This window comes from Perognathus longimembris, chromosome 12 (genome assembly GCF_023159225.1).
Source record: "Perognathus longimembris pacificus isolate PPM17 chromosome 12, ASM2315922v1, whole genome shotgun sequence".
Taxonomy (NCBI): domain Eukaryota; kingdom Metazoa; phylum Chordata; class Mammalia; order Rodentia; family Heteromyidae; genus Perognathus; species Perognathus longimembris.
This window is the reverse complement of record NC_063172.1, coordinates 352,694-371,522: the sequence shown is the minus strand read 5'-3', so window position 1 is coordinate 371,522 and position 18,829 is coordinate 352,694. Positions and strand designations below refer to the sequence as shown.

At 52.3% G+C, this 18,829-nt stretch overlaps 1 protein-coding gene across 1 annotated transcript; it reads right to left on the bottom strand.

The window, feature by feature from the left end:
- Positions 1-10,420: 10,420 nt before the first annotated feature.
- Positions 10,421-16,663, bottom strand: Slc39a4 (solute carrier family 39 member 4). The gene is made up of 12 exons (XM_048358493.1): positions 16,205-16,663; positions 15,529-15,813; positions 14,892-15,087; positions 14,645-14,796; positions 14,390-14,561; positions 13,967-14,139; positions 13,699-13,866; positions 13,508-13,627; positions 13,368-13,422; positions 13,114-13,266; positions 10,681-10,868; positions 10,421-10,599 (listed from the first exon to the last, which is right to left on the bottom strand). Exons 1-12 carry the CDS (start codon positions 16,397-16,399, stop codon positions 10,471-10,473), a joined length of 1,986 nt encoding a protein of 661 aa, XP_048214450.1. The 5' UTR covers positions 16,400-16,663; the 3' UTR covers positions 10,421-10,470.
- Positions 16,664-18,829: the final 2,166 nt, after the last annotated feature.

Genomic DNA, 18,829 nt, shown 5'->3' with positions numbered 1-18,829 from the left:
GCTAGCCTTGACCCCTAAGAGGCTCAGGGACCGCGCACACGCCCTGAATTCAAGCCCCACAACCGACACCCCCCCAAAAAAATAATTCCTAGAATCTAATGCAAATGAAGGCAGTGCCAAGAGGAATGTTTGTAGTTATCAGTGCTGATATCAGTAAAACAGAGAACCTAAAATGAATAGTGATGCACCTAGAGCTCCTTGAAAAAGTAGCCAAACTGAAAATTAGCAGATTGGAAGACAAAGACTAGATAGGCTAGGCACCAGTAGCTCATGCTTGTAACCCTACCTATCCAGAAGGCTGAGATTGTGGTAACCAAGTGAAAGGTGTAGGGGAACCCTCTTTTTGAGTCCCTGGAAACAGGCTTAGACCAGGTAGTGGGCTTGGGGAGGGGCCAAAAGCTGCTTGACCTAGGCAAAAGAAAGGAATGAGGAAGACCACTCAGTTCAGAGGAAGTTCTAGGAAGAGAAAGATTTAAGGCTAATTAAGACCAGTCACACCCAGAACCAAGACTTGTATTGCTTTGTTTAAGGAGTTTACTGGAATTGTAATCATTAACAACCATCCTCCTGCTTGTGTATGTCTCGCTGCTTGCTTTGCCTAACTTGCCAGACCTCCTGATTGTGGTGAATGTGCCTCTTAACCCATGACCACCTGTGAGTGGTGAATGTGATATCTGCCTTTAAAAGCCCAGCCCTATTAGGCCCCAGCGCTATTTGTTGCACAGCTAAATAAAGACTCCTAGCCCAATTGACTGAGTGCTGGTGACTTATCATGGGTTTGAAGCCCACCTGGGTATCCTGTATACAACAAGATCTGAAGATCTTGGTTTGAAGACAGCCCAGGCAGGAAGGTAGAGGTGTGCTTCATGTGGTAGTGCACTATCTTTAAGCTAAAAAGCTCAGCTAAAAGCTCTGCACTTGAGCTCTGAGTTCAAGCCCCAGGCCTCACACACACACACACAGATTAAGCTGGGCACTAGTGACTCAGACTTGTAATCCTAGCTACTCTGGAGGCTGAGATCCAAGGATCACAGCTCAAAGCCAGCCCAGGCAGGAAAATCCATGGATTCTTATCTCCAATTTCTTAGGAAAACTTAAGTGGAAGAAAGGAGGAGAGAGAAGGCAGAGACCTCAACAGGTCAGGTCAGATTTTATTCATCACTGGAGCAGGCGCCAAGTATCACCAGGCAGGGTCAGATGTGTAAGCTAGTACCGGGTGGGGGGAGTGGGAAGAGTCCAGGGCTTAAGTACTTAAGTATACAGTCAACAAGGAAGTCAACTCTGCCCCCACCCAGGGCAGTGCTTACTCTCTCCAGCCCTGCCAGGGCTGAGGTGAGGACTTCCAAGAATGGCCTGGGTGGGGAGTGTCGAGTGTGCTGTGAAGGCAGCCTTGGGTTATGAGAACAATGCAGGTTCCCGTCACAACCGTAAGACAGAAATGGAGCAATGGCTCCAGTGGTAGAGCACTCATTTGAGCATAAAAGCTCAGGGACATGCTAAATGCTGGTAGCTCATGCCTGTAATCCTACTCGGGAAGCTGCAATCTGAATATTGTGGTTCCCAGCCTTTGGGGCAGACAGTTTCATACGTTAGGCCTTGAGTACATTTCTTGTACTGTTTGTTACCCCTCCCCTCACTCCCCCTCCTCCTTTCCCTTTCCCCTCATGAGTGGTTCAGTTGTGCATTAGACTCTTATCTCCAATAAACTCCTCAGAAAAAGAGGAAGTGGAGTGGCTCAAGTGGTAGAACCACTAGCCTTGAGCAAAAATAGCTCAGGGACTGTGCCCAGGTCCAGAGTTCAAGCCCCAGGACCAGCCTAAGAAAAAGAAAAAAAAAAGATAGAAATTAACTTAACTCTCAACAAAATTGAGAGGAAAAAAAAAAACTACATAAAGAAACAATGAGGTTGTTGTGGTCAGTTCGCTGTACTCCGGGGCTGGAGAGCCGGCTCTGCCCCTCCCCACTACATGTAGTGGGTGTTCTAGGAGGCCCACTCTCCAGAACACAGATATGTGAAACTGCAAAGATCAGAGCGAAGTACCTACCCTGGCCGCGTTCTGGTGATTGTGGAAAAAGTCCCGGGCTCTCAGATGGTTGACATTGACAATAATGCAACACACAAACAGAACCAAAGACTAAAGCCCTGTGATCATCTCAATTGAGGCAGACGATGCCTTTGATGGCCAGGCACTGGTGGCTCACACCTGTCACCCTAGCCAAGTCAGAAGTCTAAGATAGGAGAATGGAGGTTGGAAGCCAGACAAGGCAGGAAAATCCATGAGACTCTTTGTTGGTGGTGATGGTGGTGATGGTGAGTAGTGATGGGTTGGTTGTGGAGCCTGAAGTCAGGGCCTGGGTGTTCTCCCTGAGCTCTTTTGCTCAAGGCTAGCACTCTACTACTTTGAGCCACAGCTCTATTCCTGGTCTGTGAGTAGTTAATTGTACAGAGAGTCTCATGGACTTTTCTGCCTGGGCTGGCTTCAAAACTGCAATCCTTGGGGCTGGGGATATGGCCTAGTGGCAAGAGTGCTTGCCTCTTATACATGAAGCCCTGGGTTCAATTCCCCAGCACCACATATATAGAAAACGGCCAGAAGTGGCGCTGTGGCTCAAGTGGCAGAGTGCTAGCCTTGAGCAAAAAGAAGCCAGGGACAGTGCTCAGACCCTGAGTCCAAGGCCCAGGACTGGCAAAAAACAAAAAACAAAAAACACCCGCAATCCTTGGATCTCAGCCTTCTGAGTACCTAGGCAGGGTTACAGGTGTGAGCCACCAGCACCTGGCAAGAGACTCTCATCTCTAATTAACCCACTAAAAGTCAGAGTGAAAATGGAGCTCAAGTGTGTAGAGCTCCAGCCTTGAGTGAAAAAAAAAAAAAAACAAAAACAAGCAAAATACATATGGTGTATTTGTGTGCATATCTTTGCGGGGATGGGGGTGGTTGGGGGAAAGTACAGAACTCCAGGGGAAAAGAGTGAAAAAGTGCAGCAGTGGAGCTCACTGGATATTGATGAACTATACAACTCATGGGTGGAGACTGGAGGAGGGAAGAAGGGCCCAGGATGGGGCTGGGAATATGGCCTAGTAGCAAGAGTGCTTGCCTCCTACACATGAAGCCTTGGGTTCAATTCCCCAGCACCACATATATAGAAAATGGCCAGAAGTGGCACTGTGGCTCAAGTGGCAGAGTGCTAGCCTTGAGCAAAAAGAAGCCAGGGACAGTGATCAGGCCCTGAGTCCAAGGCCCAGGACTGGCAAAAATAAATAAATAAATAAAATAAAATAAAGAAGGGCCTAGGATAGAACAAGGGAAGGGAAGACATGTACTCATTACCTGACTCATGCAAGTGAAATCATTGCGTATATCATCTATCTTTCTGTCTTTCCTTTCTCTTTCTCCTTTCTTTTGGTCAGTCATGGGACTTGGACTCAGGGCCTGAGCACTGTCCCTGGCTTCTTTTTGTTCAAGTCTAGCACTCTGCCACTTGAGCCACAGCGCCACTTCTGGCTTTTTCTGTTTATGTGGTGCTGAGGAATTGAACCCAGGGCTTCATACATGCTAGACAAGCACTCTACCACTAAGCCACATTCTAAGCCTTAAGTGGTTTTAAGTAGCTATAAAAATAGATCCCTCTTTACCTTTGTTTTGTTCCTTTTGATGTTCTTTCCAGTATCCAGCTCTGTTGATTTTTTTTTTTTTTTTTTGCCAGTCCTGGGGCCTGAGCACTGTCCCTGAGCCAATTTGTGCTTAAGGCTAGCACTCTACCACTTGAGCCACAATGCCACTTCCAGCTTTTTTTGAGTGGTATATTGAAGATAAGAGTCTCATGGACTTTCCTGCCCAGGCTGACTTTAAACTGTGATCCTCAAATCTCAGCCTCCTGAGTAGCTGGGATCACAGGGGTGAGCCACCGGCACCTGACTGAATCACTGAATCATCTTGTCAATTTGATTGTTTCGCATTCCCCACTTACAATAGTTTGACTCTGGGAAGAGGAGCCCAGGGATCCTTGGTGTAGAAGAGACACTCTCATAGACAAAAGGAATATAAACTAATGCAGCCACTATGAAAATTAGTATGGCGTTTCCTCAAAAAATAAAAGTAAGCCAGGTGCCAGTGCCTCACACTGTAATTCTAACTACTCAGGAGGCTGAGATGTGAGGATTGAGGTTCGAAGCCCACTCGGACAGAAAAGTCCTCATGAGACTCCTATCTCCAATAGTCACACAAAAAACAGAAGTGGAGTTGTGACTCAAAGTGGTAGAGCACCAGCCTTGAGCAAAAGAGTTCAGGGACAATGCTTAGGCTGTTCAAGCCCCACAATTGACAAAATAATAAAATAAAATGACCTATATAACTTGTGGGAAGGGATGGAGGGAGGAATCTAGGAAAAGCAAAGTAAGGGATAACATTGTTCAAAAAAAAAAAAGAAATATACTCATTACCTGACTTAGTAACCCCTCTGTACAATGTCTTTTTTTTGGGGGGAAGGGGGGCTGGTCCTGATCCTTGAACTCTGGGCCTGAGCCCTATCCTTAAGCTCCTGTTACTCAAAGGTACCACTCTACTACTTGAGGTACAGCACCACTTCTGGCTTTTTCTGTGATTAATTGGAGATAAAAGTCTCATAGACTTTCTTGCCTAGGCTGCCTTTGAACCACAATCCTAAGATCTCAAACTCCTGAGTATCTAGGATTACAAGTATGAGCCACCAGTGCCCAGTTTGTACAACATCTTAATAATAGCAATAAAATTACATATTAAAAAATTGGCAAAGTTGGGCTGGGAATATGGCCTAGTGGCAAGAGTGCTTGCCTCCTACGCATGAAGCTCTCGGGTTCGATTCCCCAGCACCACATATATGGAAAACGGCCAGAAGGGGCGCTGTGGCTCAGGTGGCAGAGTGCTAGCCTTGAGCAAGAAGCCAGGGACAGTGCTCAGGCCCTGAGTCCAAGTCCCAGGACTGGCAAAAAAAAAAAAAAAATTGGCAAAGTATCTATACCACTTTTGGGCATATGTTTGAAGGAGTTAAAATCAGTATACAAAGGAAATATTTATATACTCAGGTTTATTGCAGCTTTGTTTACAATAGCCAAATGGTAAAATCAGTTAAGATAGGGCTGGGAGTATGGCCTAGTGGCAAGAGTGCTTGCCTCATATACATGAAGCCCTAGGTTCAATTCCTCAGCACCACATATATAGAAAACGGCCAGAAGTCGTGCTGTGGCTCAAGTGGCAGAGTGATAGCCTTAAGCAAAAAGAAGCTCAGGGACAGTGCTCAGGCCCTGAGTTCAAGCTCCAGGACTGGCAAAAAAGGAAAAAAAAAAAAAAAGAAAACGTGGTACATACATACCATTGACTATTAATCAGCCACAAAGAAAAGTGAAATAATATGAATGGCTAGAGAACATCATGTTGAGTGAGAAGTTAAAAAATCCAAGTACCACAGGGAGTGCCCATGGCTCACACCTATAATCCTAGCTACTCAGGAGGAGGCTGAAACATGAGGATTGTGGTTCAAAGCCAGCCTGGGAAGGAAAGTCCATGCCACTCTCATTTCTCATTTCCAACTAATCATTAAATAGCCTGAAGTGGAGCTGTGGCTCTAAGTGGTAAAACACTAGCCATGAGCTAAAATGCTCATGGATAACACCCAGGCCCAAGCCCCAGGCCCCACCCCCCAAAGCCAAATATCATGTTTTCACTCATTTGTGGAATCTAGATGTTCAAAGACACACATTCACACATACACATATAGATTCTATGTATGTATATTCTTATATACACACAAGTTCGTTGTAAGGGACTGCTTGGGGAATGAATGATGTGGACAGGGACAGAGACAAAGCTAATGATGGAGGATGAATAATATTGAAACACAAAGTATGTTGCATCTGCATACGAAGATGACATAGTTATCTTACTGAAAGCTATTGAACACCATAGGGTAAGGAACACAGAAAAAGAACAATAGAGATTGGAATGAAAGTACATGAGTGAAAATGTGACAATGAATCACCCTTGAATAACAAGTGTATGCTAATAAAAAAGAGCAATAGAAGAGGTTATACTGAGTACATCATATATATGTGCAAATACCACAGTGATACCCTTGGCACAATGAATATACACCCCAACAAAGAAGGACAGAAGAGTAAAATAGGCACTGAGGGGGACAAGAAAAGTGGTCCATGTCTTTCTACCTTCTGTGCTATGCTCAGGCCCTTTCGTATTTCCATATCATGAACTGGGTTTAGGGGGGAGTTGGTGAATTCTAGACCTCTCTTGTGAGGTGGGGAAGGTTTTTAAAGGATCCATGTCTCCTGGAGTTAGTCAAAGTATTTGGCTCCCTGTGCCCTCCATCCCAAGGCCAAGGGCCCCTCAACTGCAGCCCTCCTGCCCAAGTCACCTGATCCCGGCAGACAGTGGCTCCCTCTGTCTGTGGAGCAGGACTTGAGGTGAATCCAGCTCCTGCTCCTGGCTGTGGTGTTGAGTGAATGACAGCTTGGATCTGATGCCTATAGTCTCTCTATCCTTTTTTTTTGTTTGTTTGTTTATTAATTGAACACAAATTTTTTATAAGGTGTTGTGCAAAAAGGGTACAGTTACATAGTAGGGCAGTGTATACATTTCTTGTGATATCTTACGTCCTGTTTTTCTATCCCTTCTCTAGGTCAGGTAGACATATATATAATATACAATGTATCAAGAACATATACAGTATTCACAGACTTGGTCTCTACTGTCTCTCCGTCTCCCTTTGTTAACAGTCATATATCAGGGAGATCATGCCCCTTTGTTTTCTGTGTTCTAGGCTTGTCTCGCTCCACATTATTTGTTCGAGTTCTGACCATTTCCCTGCGAATAACAGTATTTCACCATTCCTAATCCCTATGTAGTATTCCATTGTGTATAAGTACCATATTTTTTGGATCCATTCGTCTGTAGAGGGGCATCTGGGTTGTTTCCATATTTTGGCTATTGTGAATTGTGCCACGATAAACATGGAAGTACAAATGTCTTTTTGATATCTTAGGTTTTGCTGTTTAGGATAGATGCCTAGCAGTGGTATGGCTGGGTCATAGGGTAGGTCTATATTGAGCTTTTTGAGAAACCTCCATACTGTTCTCCAAAGTGGTTGTACTAATTTGCACTCCCACCAACAATGGAGAAGGGTTCCTCTTTCCCCACACCCCCTCCAGCATTTGTTGTTTCCTGAGTTCAGAGTATAGGCCATTCTAACTGGGGTGAGGTGGTATCTCAGGGTTGTTTTTATTTGCATTTCCTTTACTACCAGGGATGTTGAGCATTTCCTCATGTGTTTCTTTGCCATTTTTATATCTTCTCTTGTGAAGTCTCTCTTTAGCTCCTTTGCCCATTTCCTAATAGGTTTATTGGGCTTGGAGGGGCTTAGTTTTTTGAGTTCTCTGTAGATGACAGATATCAGGCCTTTGTCTGTTGCTGTGCTGGTAAATATCCTTTCCCATATTGTTGGCTGTCTTTCTATTTTGGTGGCTATGTCCTTAGCTGTGCAGAAACTTTTTAATTTGTAGTAGTCCCATTTGTCAAGTCTTTCCCCTATTTGTTGTGCCCCTGGGACTCTATTCAGGAAGTTCCTTCCTGTGCCTATAAGTTCTAGTGTCTTTCCTACTCTGTCCTTCAGTAGTTTCAAGGATTCAGGTCTGATATTGAGGTCCTTGATCCATTTTGAGTTGCTCTTGGTGCATGGTGATAGGCTTGGGTCTACTTTGAGTTTTCTGCATATGGCTGCCCAGTTTTCCCAGCACCAGTAGTTGAAGAGGCTATGTTTATTCCATTGTATGTCTCTAGCTCCTTTGTCGAATATCAGTTGGCTGTAAGAGTGCGGTTTTATTTCTGGGTCTTCAGTTCTAATCCATTGGTCTTCCGATCTGTTTTTATACCAATACCATGCTGTTTTTGTTATGATGGCCTTGTAGTAGAGCTTGAAGTCTGGTATTGTGATGCCTCCTGCATTGCTTTTTTTGCCTAGAATTGCTTTGGCTATTCTAGGTTTTTTGCTGTTCCATATGAATTCATGGATTGGTTTCTCTATTTCAGTGAAGAATGTGGCTGGGATTTTGATAGGTATTGCATTGAATTTGTATAACAATTTGGGCAATATGGCCATTTTCACTATATTGATTCTGCCTACCCATGAGCATGGGAGGTCTTTCCATCTCCTTGTGTCTTCTTTGATTTCCCTTATTAGATTTTTGTAGTTTTCATTGAATAGGTCCGTCACGTCCTTGGTTAAGTTGATCCCTAGGTACTTTATTCTTTTTTTTTTTTTTTTGGCCAGTCCTGGGGCTTGGACTCAGGGCCTGAGCACTGTCCCTGGCTTCCTTTTTGCTCAAGGCTAGCATTCTGCCACTTGAGCCACAGCACCACTTCTGGCCGTTTTCTGTATATGTGGTGCTGGGGAATCGAACCCAGGGCCTCATGTATACGAGGCAAGCTCTCTCGCCACTAGGCCATATCCCCAGCCCATCTTTTTTTGGCTACTGTAAATGGAATTGTTTCCATAATTTCCTTTTCTGTTTGTATATTGCTGGCGTACAGAAAAGCTGCTGACTTTGGTGGATTGATTTTGTATCCTGCTACTTTGCCAAATTGGTTTATTAGGTGTAGGAGTTTGGGTACTGAGTTTTTTGGGTCCTTCAGATATAAGATCATGTCGTCTGCGAATAGGGATAACTTGATTTCTTCCTTGCCGATGTGGGTCCCTTTGATGTCCTCCTCTTGCCTTATTGCTATGGCTAGGGATTCCAGCACTATGTTGAACAGAAGTGGGGAGAGTGGGCATCCTTGTCTTGTTCCTGAGTTTAGGGGGAATGATTTAAGTTTCTCTCCATTTAATATGATATTAGCAGTTGGTCTGTTGTATATGGCTTTTATTGTTTTGAGGAATGTTCCATCTATTCCTGTTCTCTCCAAAGCTTTTAATAGGTATGGATGTTGTATTTTGTCAAAGGCTTTTTGGGCATCGACTGAGATAACAATGTAATTCTTAATTTTAGATCTGTTTATGTGGTGAATTACGTTGATTGATTTACGGATGAACCATCCTTGTGACTGTGGGATGAAGCCTACTTGGTCATGATGTATGATTTTCTTGATCAGTTTCTGGATCCTGTTAGCTAATATTTTATTGAGGAGCTTTGCGTCTGTGTTCATTAGTGATATTGGTCTGTAGTTCTCTTTTTTTGTTGGGTCTTTGCCTGGTTTGGGAATGAGTATGATATTAGCTTCATAGAATGAGTTTGGGATTTCTCCCTCTGTTTCTATTTCACGGAAGAGTTTGAGGAGTATTGGTATTAGCTCCTCACTAAAGGTTTTGTTCTCTATCCTTTTGCTCTTTCCTACTACCTCCTTTCTGCTACATGTAGGGTTCACACAATGGCTAGAGTTCTGCCACACATTTTGGATGAGGGGTGTTATAGGCTGAATTGTGTCCAACAAAAAGATAACAAGCTAGTTATGGTGGTCCATGCCTATAGACCCTGCACTCAGAAGGTAGGATGACTCAATATCGATATCTTATTTTAAGACCCTATGTAGAACCCTTGAGACTGTGGTTCAACCCTTAATGTGTGAGAGAGAGAGAGAGAGAGAGAGAGAGAGTCCTATTGCTACCAGATATCACAGCTCTCAGAACAGATTCTTCCCTAGACTTCAGAGGTATTCTTTTTTTTTGGTGGGTCATGGGGCTTGAACACAGGACCTAGGTGCTGTCCCTGAGTTCAAGCCTAGTACTCTACCACTTTGAGATACACCTCCACTTCCGGGTTTTGACTGGTTACTTAGAGATAAGAGTCTTCTGGGGACTTTTCTGCCTGGGCTGGCTTCACACAGTGATCCTCAGATTTCAGACTCCTGAGTAGGTAGGATTACAGACATGAGCCACTGGTGCCGGGCAGAGACATTCTTGAAGCAAGCCTCAGCATACACCTTGGCTTTGGAATTCTGTGAGAAAATATATTTCTGTTGTTTTAAGCACCCAATACAAGGTAGGCCACATTAAGGAAGACCCATGAGACTTCTACAAGAAGATTAATGGCTGCTTCTGCTGAGGTCAGTGAAGCGGCCCAAGGCCCACAGGTTGCCACACTGGGAGCTGGTCTATGTACGCAGTGTTGGTGACGTGGGTTTTTGACTGGGAATCTGTAGTCATATCTCTTAGAAATTCCTCTGACAGTTCTTCAGGCAGGGTCTCCAAGACAGAGAAGACAGGCTGACTTGCCCACAGGCTCCTCTTGAAGCCCTCTCCAGGCAGCACTCTGCCTCATGCCAGAGACCCTTCCTTCCAGGCAAGGAGAGCACAGGTGAACTCAAGGGCAAGTCTTTATTGAGTCAGAAATGGGACACCAGGCAAAGGGATTATTCAAAGGCTTGCAGGCTTGGGGCCAGGACGGGGAGGCTGGGTAACGGGCTTGGGACCAGGGCAGTGCTGTCAGAAGGTGATGCTCTCCTCATACAAGGACAGCAGCAGCAGGATGGTCCAGCCTCCCAGAAGGCCCAGGTTGTGCAGCAGGAAGAGGAACCAGGGCCGCTGGTCCCGCACATTGAGCATAGCTGGGAGCTAAAAAGGAGGTGGGCCCCAGCTCAGCAGCCTGTGTGAAGCTCCTGGGGCTCCCCACCCCAGCACATGTCAGCATCCTACCATGTCTCCAAGCGCCACGTAGAGGAAGAGGCCAGTGGCCACCGCCAAGATCCAAGACTCGCTCTCTTCACCAACTCCGACTGCGAGTGCCAGGTAGAGGCCGGCAAAGGCCGTGAGTGCAGAGGCCAGGTTCAGCAGCAGGGCTCGCCGCACAGTCAGCCCCGCGTGCAGCAGGGCAGCAAAGTCTCCTGGAGTGGGGTGGGGTGGGGTGGGTCACCTCAGGACCTCACCCAGAGGACTGTGCCCAGAGCCCCACATCACCCAGAGGACTGTGCCCAGAGCCCCCACCCACCCGGAGGATTGTGCCCAGAGCCCCCACCCACCCGGAGGATTGTGCCCAGAGCCCCACACACACCCGGAGGACTGTGCCCAGAGCCCCACAGCACCCGGAGGACTGTGTCCAGAGCCCCACATCACCCAGAGGACTGTGCCCAGAGCCCCACATCACCCAGAGGACTGTGCCCAGAGCCATATACACACCCGGAGGACTGTGCCCAGAGCCATATACACACCCGGAAGACTGTGCCCAGAGCCCCACAGCACCCGGAGGACTGTGCCCAGAGCCACCACCCACCCGGAGGACTGTGCCCAGAGCCCCACAGCACCCGGAGGACTGTGCCCAGAGCCACCACACACCCGGAGGACTGTGCCCAGAGCCACACACACACCCGGAGGACTGTGCCCAGAGCCCCACACACACCCGGAGGACTGTGCCCAGAGCCATATACACACCCGGAGGACTGTGCCCAGAGCCCCACAGCACCTGGAGGACTGTGCCCAGAGCCGCACAGCACCCAGAGGACTGTGCCCAGAGCCATATACACACCCGGAAGACTGTGCCCAGAGCCCCACAGCACCCGGAGGACTGTGCCCAGAGCCACCACCCACCCGGAGGACTGTGCCCAGAGCCCCACAGCACCCGGAGGACTGTGCCCAGAGCCACCACACACCCGGAGGACTGTGCCCAGAGCCACACACACACCCGGAGGACTGTGCCCAGAGCCCCACACACACCCGGAGGACTGTGCCCAGAGCCATATACACACCCAGAGGACTGTGCCCAGAGCCCCACAGCACCCGGAGGACTGTGCCCAGAGCCCCACACACACCCGGAGGACTGTGCCCAGAGCCCCACACACACCCGGAGGACTGTGCCCAGAGCCATATACACACCCGGAGGACTGTGCCCAGAGCCCCACAGCACCCGGAGGACTGTGCCCAGAGCCCCACACACCCAGAGGACTGTGCCCAGAGCCCCACACACACCCGGAGGACTGTGCCCAGAGCCCCACACACACCCGGAGGACTGTGCCCAGAGCCCCACACACACCCGGAGGACTGTGCCCAGAGCCATATACACACCCGGAGGACTGTGCCCAGAGCCCCACAGCACCCGGAGGACTGTGCCCAGAGCCCCACACACCCGGAGGACTGTGCCCAGAGCCCCACACACCCAGAGGACTGTGCCCAGAGCCCCACACACACCCGGAGGACTGTGCCCAGAGCCCCACACACACCCGGAGGACTGTGCCCAGAGCCCCACACACACCCGGAGGACTGTGCCCAGAGCCATATACACACGCGGAGGACTGTGCCCAGAGCCCCACAGCACCCGGAGGACTGTGCCCAGAGCCTCACACACATCCGGAGGACTGTGCCCAGAGCCCCACACACACCCGGAGGACTGTGCCCAGAGCCCCACACACACCCGGAGGACTGTGCCCAGAGCCATATACACACGCGGAGGACTGTGCCCAGAGCCCCACACACACCCGGAGGACTGTGCCCAGAGCCGCACACACACCCGGAGGACTGTGCCCAGAGCCATATACACATGCGGAGGACTGTGCCCAGAGCCCCACACACCCGGAGGACTGTGCCCAGAGCCCCACACACACCCGGAGGACTGTGCCCAGAGCCCCACACACACCCGGAGGACTGTGCCCAGAGCCCCCACCCACCCGGAGGACTGTGCCCAGAGCCCCACACACACCCGGAGGACTGTGCCCAGAGCCACCACCCACCCGGAGGACTGTGCCCAGAGCCCCACACACACCCGGAGGACTGTGCCCAGAGCCACCACCCACCCGGAGGACTGTGCCCAGAGCCCCCTGCCTCCCCTTGGGACTGCACCCAAGCCATTTCTATTCTGCCAGCAGACCACAGGGTATGCGAGTCCACCTACTGCAGGGCATACCACCCAAGGCCCCGCCCCTCCAAGGCCCCGCCCACGCCGCCGCCCCTGCCCCTCCCACAGCTCCGCCCACGCCGCCGCCCCGCCCCCTCGGGCCACGCCCACGCCGCCCCCTACCCCTCAGTAGACCACGCCCCTCCGCTCCGCCCACAGCTCCGCCCACACTGCCACCCCTCAGTTCTCCCCCCCCACCCCCCCGCCCCCCGGCCCCATCCAGGGCAGCTCTCCCCGGTGCTCACCCAGCTCGTGGGGCAGCTCGTGGCAGAACACGGCCAGGGAGGTGGCCAGCCCGGTCTTCCAGGAGGACGCGAAGGCTGCACCCACGGCCAGTCCGTCGGCGAAGTTGTGCACCGCGTCCCCAAAAGTGATCATGTAGGGCAGCAGCCTCAGCTCTGCGGGCGGCGGGGGTGGGTCTGCCTGCGGGCCGGCCCGCCCCGCCCCCGGGACCCAGACCCTCGGCCCGCAGCCCTCCTGGGCCTCCCCCGGGTCTCACCTGGGCGCAGTGTCCCGGGCTCCGGGTCCAGCGGCTCGGGTCCCTCCTCGGCCACCTGGAAGGAACTGGAGTGAGTCGGGGCTAGGCCCAGGCTGGGCCCTTGCGGAGGGGCTCGGTGTGGGGCGGGTCGGCGGGCTCACCAGGTCGGCTTGCGAGCCGGCCAGGGGCTGCTTGCGCGGCTGCAGCTCCCGGGGCGCCAGCTGCAGGGACACTCCGTGGCTGTGGCCCCCGTGGCTGCAGGGCCCGTTCTTCTCGGGGTCCTGTGAAGATGCCGATCAGGGCCCGTGAAGCCCCCCGACTCTGCCCGCCTGCCTGGGCACCACAGCCTGACCTGTTCTCTGGGCAGCAGGAGGTTGAAGAGGCTCTCAAACAGGAAGAAGAGGTACAGGCCTCCGAGCACAGCCAGAAGGCGCCAGGTTGACTGTGGGCCAAGGCCCATCGCCTCCTCCTCCTCCTCGTGTGTGTGACCTTCCCCGCTGTGGGTGTGCAAGCCCAGCACCTGGGGATCAGGGGCACTGACTCCGGGGGCCTTGGGGCCCCAGCAAGGAAGAGGGGATGGGCAGGGAGGGAAAGGGAGGAAGTGGCAAGTGAGCACAGACCTTGGGTATCAGGTGCAGAAGCGCGTCTCCAGTGAGTGCCCCCACGGCCATGCCCAGGAAGGTTTGCATGATATAGTGGGTGGCTGTGCTGCAGCGGGTGCATGTCAACAGCAGAAGGCCGAACACGGCACAAAGGCAGATGACCAGTGTGGCAAGGGACCCATACAGATACCCTGGAGGCGGGGTCACACTGAGCACCCCCTGCTTCCCAGGGAGATTCGGGTGCAAGAGCCAGAGCTTGCCTGGCCCAGGGTAGTCAGGTGGGCTAGGTGTCTGCTTAAACTGGCCCTTCGGCCTTAAAGCCCCACTTTCTCCCCTGCCAGCCCCTCCCTCCTGCCCTTGGTGGGGGGGGGGGCTCGGTTTCCACAGGCCAGAATTCTGGGGGCACAACCAGGTAGGCACAACTTCAGAATGGGAACTCACTCTCCGCTTGGCTGAGCTGGTCCTTGGTGGGGGACCTGGGCTGGGGGTTGCAGGCTCCACTCAGCTGCTGTTGAAGCAGGGCAGGGCTCATCTGAGCCCAGGCCTGAGGGGTGACCCCATCCTTCTCAGACAGTCCATATACAGCCATCACATCCCTGGCACTCAAGCATACCTGTGAGGTCAAGACAGGGGTCAGGTGCCCAAGCAGATCCACAGGACCCCATCTTCTCTCCCTAGGACCCCACAGCGGCTCACCTTATCCCACTCACTGGCGCTGCTGTTGAGAGGGGCAAGAGGCAGATAGTTGGTGTCCCTGCCCAGATTGTGGTGGCCACCGTGGTCATGGTCATCATGGTCACTGTGGTCCTCTCTGCCCACCCCTAGGCGCTGCATCAAAACCTCTAGCTCTGGCAGGAGGGAGAGCGAGGGAGCAGTTGTGGGTGGACTCCAGACCCACCTGCTCCGAGGAAGTGCGGTCTGGAATTTTCCACTCAGGCCTCACCAGCTAGTGTGATATTGTGAGTCTCTCCATTGTGCTGCTGGAACACGAAGTCCACAAAGTACTGAGGGCTTGGAAGGGTACGGAAACAAGACCCACTGCTGATGTGGTCCAGCAGGGCAGCCAGGACGGGGCCTGGACTGGCAGGAGCTCCTGCTTCTTCAGCCTCCTCCAGCAGCTGAGGGATACCTACACAGGCCTGGAGAGGGGATAGGCCCCTCAGCCCCACATCGGTGTGAGCTTCAGGAGTCCAGCCCCACCATCATCACTACCCAGCTTAGCACAACCAGTCAGGTGCCTTGTTTCTCATGGTCTGGGCCTACCACCCTCATGGAAACTTTTCCTAGATTTCACAGTACCCCTGGGTCATCTAAAGTGGGGTCTGGCCTCCATGCTTTGCTGGGCCATATCAAGCCCTGCTCCAGACAGCCCCAGCCCCACCCCAATTCTTCCCTCCTTTGGGCCCCAGAGCTTTTCTGACCCCCCTCCCTCCAGCAATCCTCCAACCCCACTCAGTAGTGAATATCCATTTGCAGTTCCAGCATATTCCAGCCTCCCAACTGTGTCTGCGGGATGCCCCGGAGGTCTCTGGGTGAGATCCCCTCAGGTCCCTCACCTCAGGGCCTCCCCAGTCCCTCACCTTCTTCCCAGTAGACTGGATGGAACTCTGGGTCTCCAGCTCCTGCAGCAGCTGGTTCAGGCGTAGGGTCATGGCGTCAGGACTCCCAAGCAGGGCCAGGAAATGGTCAACTTGGGAAGCCAAGCGGCCAGCCTGGACATCCCCACATGTACCCTCAGGGTTGCTAAGGTAGAGGGCGGCCGCAGCACTGAGGTGGCCAATGTATTTGGACTCCAGAACTGGCCTTGGGACAAGCCCTGGCTTGTCAGGCCTGCCCAGGGCCAAGACAGCCTCCGCCGACAGGCACTGTAGACAGACAGGTGGGAAGGGGCTGGGGTGGGCGTATCACAGAAGGGAAAGACTCAGGCAAGGATGAACCCAGCATCTCTCTCATGCCCAGCTCTTCTCCTGTCCTGGGATCCACTAGTCCATTTAGGAGCCCCAACAGAGGGGTCCCCGTCTTGGGGTGGCTTCTTGCCAGAGCCCCTGACATTTGATTGTCAGGAGAAGTGGAGCTGGCAGGGCAGACTGTCTATCAGAGCCCTGAGCAGTGAAGGGAGGCTCTGACCTCCCAGTAGCCACATCCACCGGCCTCAGCCCGCCTCCTGGAGTTTGCCCAGGAGCCTTTCCTGCAGGCTGCGGGGTGGGGGTGGAGCAGGCAGGAAGGGCTGGGGGACCCGTCGGGTGGGGCCGTTACCTTTCCACACGGCACCTCGGTGCAGTGCACACGGTCCGCCAGCGTATTTAACAGGCTGACCAGTGTCTCTCGATCCAGAGCACCCTGACCCGAGGTGAGCAGGTTTAGCAGATGGGTAGGCTGAGCCACTGTGGCTGTCACCACCAGCACCGACAACAGGAGCCCTGGTGTGAGCCGGTGCAGGAATATCGCCATGCCTCCAGCCTAGAGCCCTCAGGACTGTGTGGAGACTTGGTGCGTCTGGGCCAGGCGTGGGCTGCTGGGGCCGCCTAGGTCCAGACTGGGGCTGGGCTTGACCTGCTGGGCCCCAGCTCGAGGACCTCTCCCAGGTATTTCCTGCAGGGCTCTGTGATTGGCTGCTGGAGGTGCCAGGTTAACCATTCCAGTGGCAGATCCTCCCTAGCGGCCAGAGCTGCTGCCTGCCTGAGGCAAGGGCCGGGCCCCTTACCCTGGGTGGGTGGCCTGGACAGCCCCTGCCCTGCCTGCCATGCCATGTCTGCAGGGCGGGGACCCCTCCTCCAGCTGGAGGCCGACTCTGCCCTGGGCGCCTGGGACAGGCACATGGACGGCACCGGGTCACATCTGGACCCATCCTTTCTAGTCCTTTTTTTTGTGCCCCTCTTGGGGCTTGAACTCTGAGCCCGGGTGCTGCCCTGAGCTGCTTTTGCCCAAGGCTTTTTAAGATTTTCCTGCCCGAATCGGCAGATTTCCCCTTCCTGAGTAGTTAGGGTTACAGGTGTAAGCCACCAGAGCCCTGGCTACGAAAATGTGTTTTTCAGTTTCTTTTTGACACTGGACTGTGGCAGGATTTGGGAGGTATGGCCTCAAAAAAGATGGGCCACCAGTGCCCAACCCCCATCCCTTTCAAGGGCCCTAACCCCCCGAGCCCTGCGACCGGCATTGGGTGGGGCTGGGGCCACCTAGGGAGGGGGAGGGGGAGGGCAGGAGCTTGCTGAGTCATGCTCCCCACCCCCAGCCCTCCAGGGAAAATCCCCAGGAAATGGCTAAAGCCAAAACCCAGACAAACAGGAAGGGAAGAGGAGCCTTGGCCCCCGACACCGCCTGGCAGGCTCCTGGGGTCCGGAAGAGGTTGGAGCCAGATTGCCTGCTCTGAACTCCCGGAAGGTTGGGGGTGGACCCCAGCGCCGGTCCCTCCCTGCAGGTTCAGCCTTTGACCCCTGGGCCTCATCGCCACTCCTAGGGCCCCCTGGGGGAAGGGGCAGGCCGGGGTAAAAGTCAGAGGGCTGAGAAGTCATACCCCAGGGGGCAGGCAGCTTATTCCACCGGGGCCTGGGAGGCCCAGGAGGCACCACCCATGGCCACCCTGTGGGGCCACCAGGTTCCACCAACCCCTGACCTGAGTCTTGTGGGTGCTGCTCAGGCAGGGAGCCTAAGGACTCTGCTCTCTAATGTCCTGGAGGCAAAGCCGGATAGGACAGGGTGGGGCCCTTTGGGTGGGGCATGTCCTGGCCCTGGGATTTGGTGCTTCTCCCACCTCATCTGGGAAAACCTGCAGCTTTCTGGCTGGAACACCTGCAGTGCACTTCCAGCCCCTGCCCCGAGGAGCACAAAAAACAAAACAAAACAAAACAAAACAAAACCGAGGCTGAGGGGCTGGGAATATGACCTAGTGGCAAGAGTGCTTGCCTTGTGTACTGGGGCCCTGGGTTCAATTCCTCAGCACCACATATATAGAAAATGGCCAGAAGTGGCGCTGTGGCTCAAGTGGCAGAGTGCTAGCCTTGAGCAAAAAGAAGTCAGGAAGCCGGGGACAGTGCTCAGGCCCGGAGTCCAAGCCTGTGACTGACCAAAAAGAAAAGGGGAGGGGGATGCTGACACATGCTATAATATGGATGAGCTTGGAGGACATCATTGCTGAACGAGAAGTCTGTTACAGAACCACGATTCCATTTACATGACTGCCTAACATGCCTTAAGCCATAATCTAGAGATGGAAAACAGAATGGTGGGTACCAAGAACTAGAATATTAGTGTCGAGTGGTACAGATATTCAGCTTGGGAAGAGTGTGGAGCTTAAGTGGCAGGGATGGCCCCAACAATATGTGCTTAATGCCACTCAACAGTGTCTTACATCTTCTCAAAATAAAAGGTGTATCAAAACAATACTCTCTATCAGCTGTTGCCCACTTAAGTAGCTCTCTAAATGCTAACCACTCAAGCAATGCAGACATGAGTATCATGAGTTCAAAACTAGCCTGGATACATTTTGTTTGTATAACCAAGGGCTGGGAATAGAAGGCTAGTTTTCTACCACTTGAGCCACAGCGCCACTTCTGGCTTTTTCTGTATATGTGGTGCTAAGGAATAAAACCCAGGGCTTCATGCATGCTAGGCAAGCACTCTACCACTAGGCCACATTCCCAGCCCAGTCAAGTGTTTAACTAGTATGCAAAGACCTTAGAACCACCACAAAAGAAAAAAGGCCAGGCTTCCACCTGTAATTCTAACTACTAATCAGGAGGCTGAGATCTGAAAGAGTGGCGCTATGGCTTAAATGGTAGATCACAAAAAAGAAGCTCAGAGATGGAGCTGGGGCCCTGAGTTCAAGCCCCAGGACTAGCATTAAAAAAAAAAAAAAAAAGATGGGTTTTCCCAGCCAGTGAG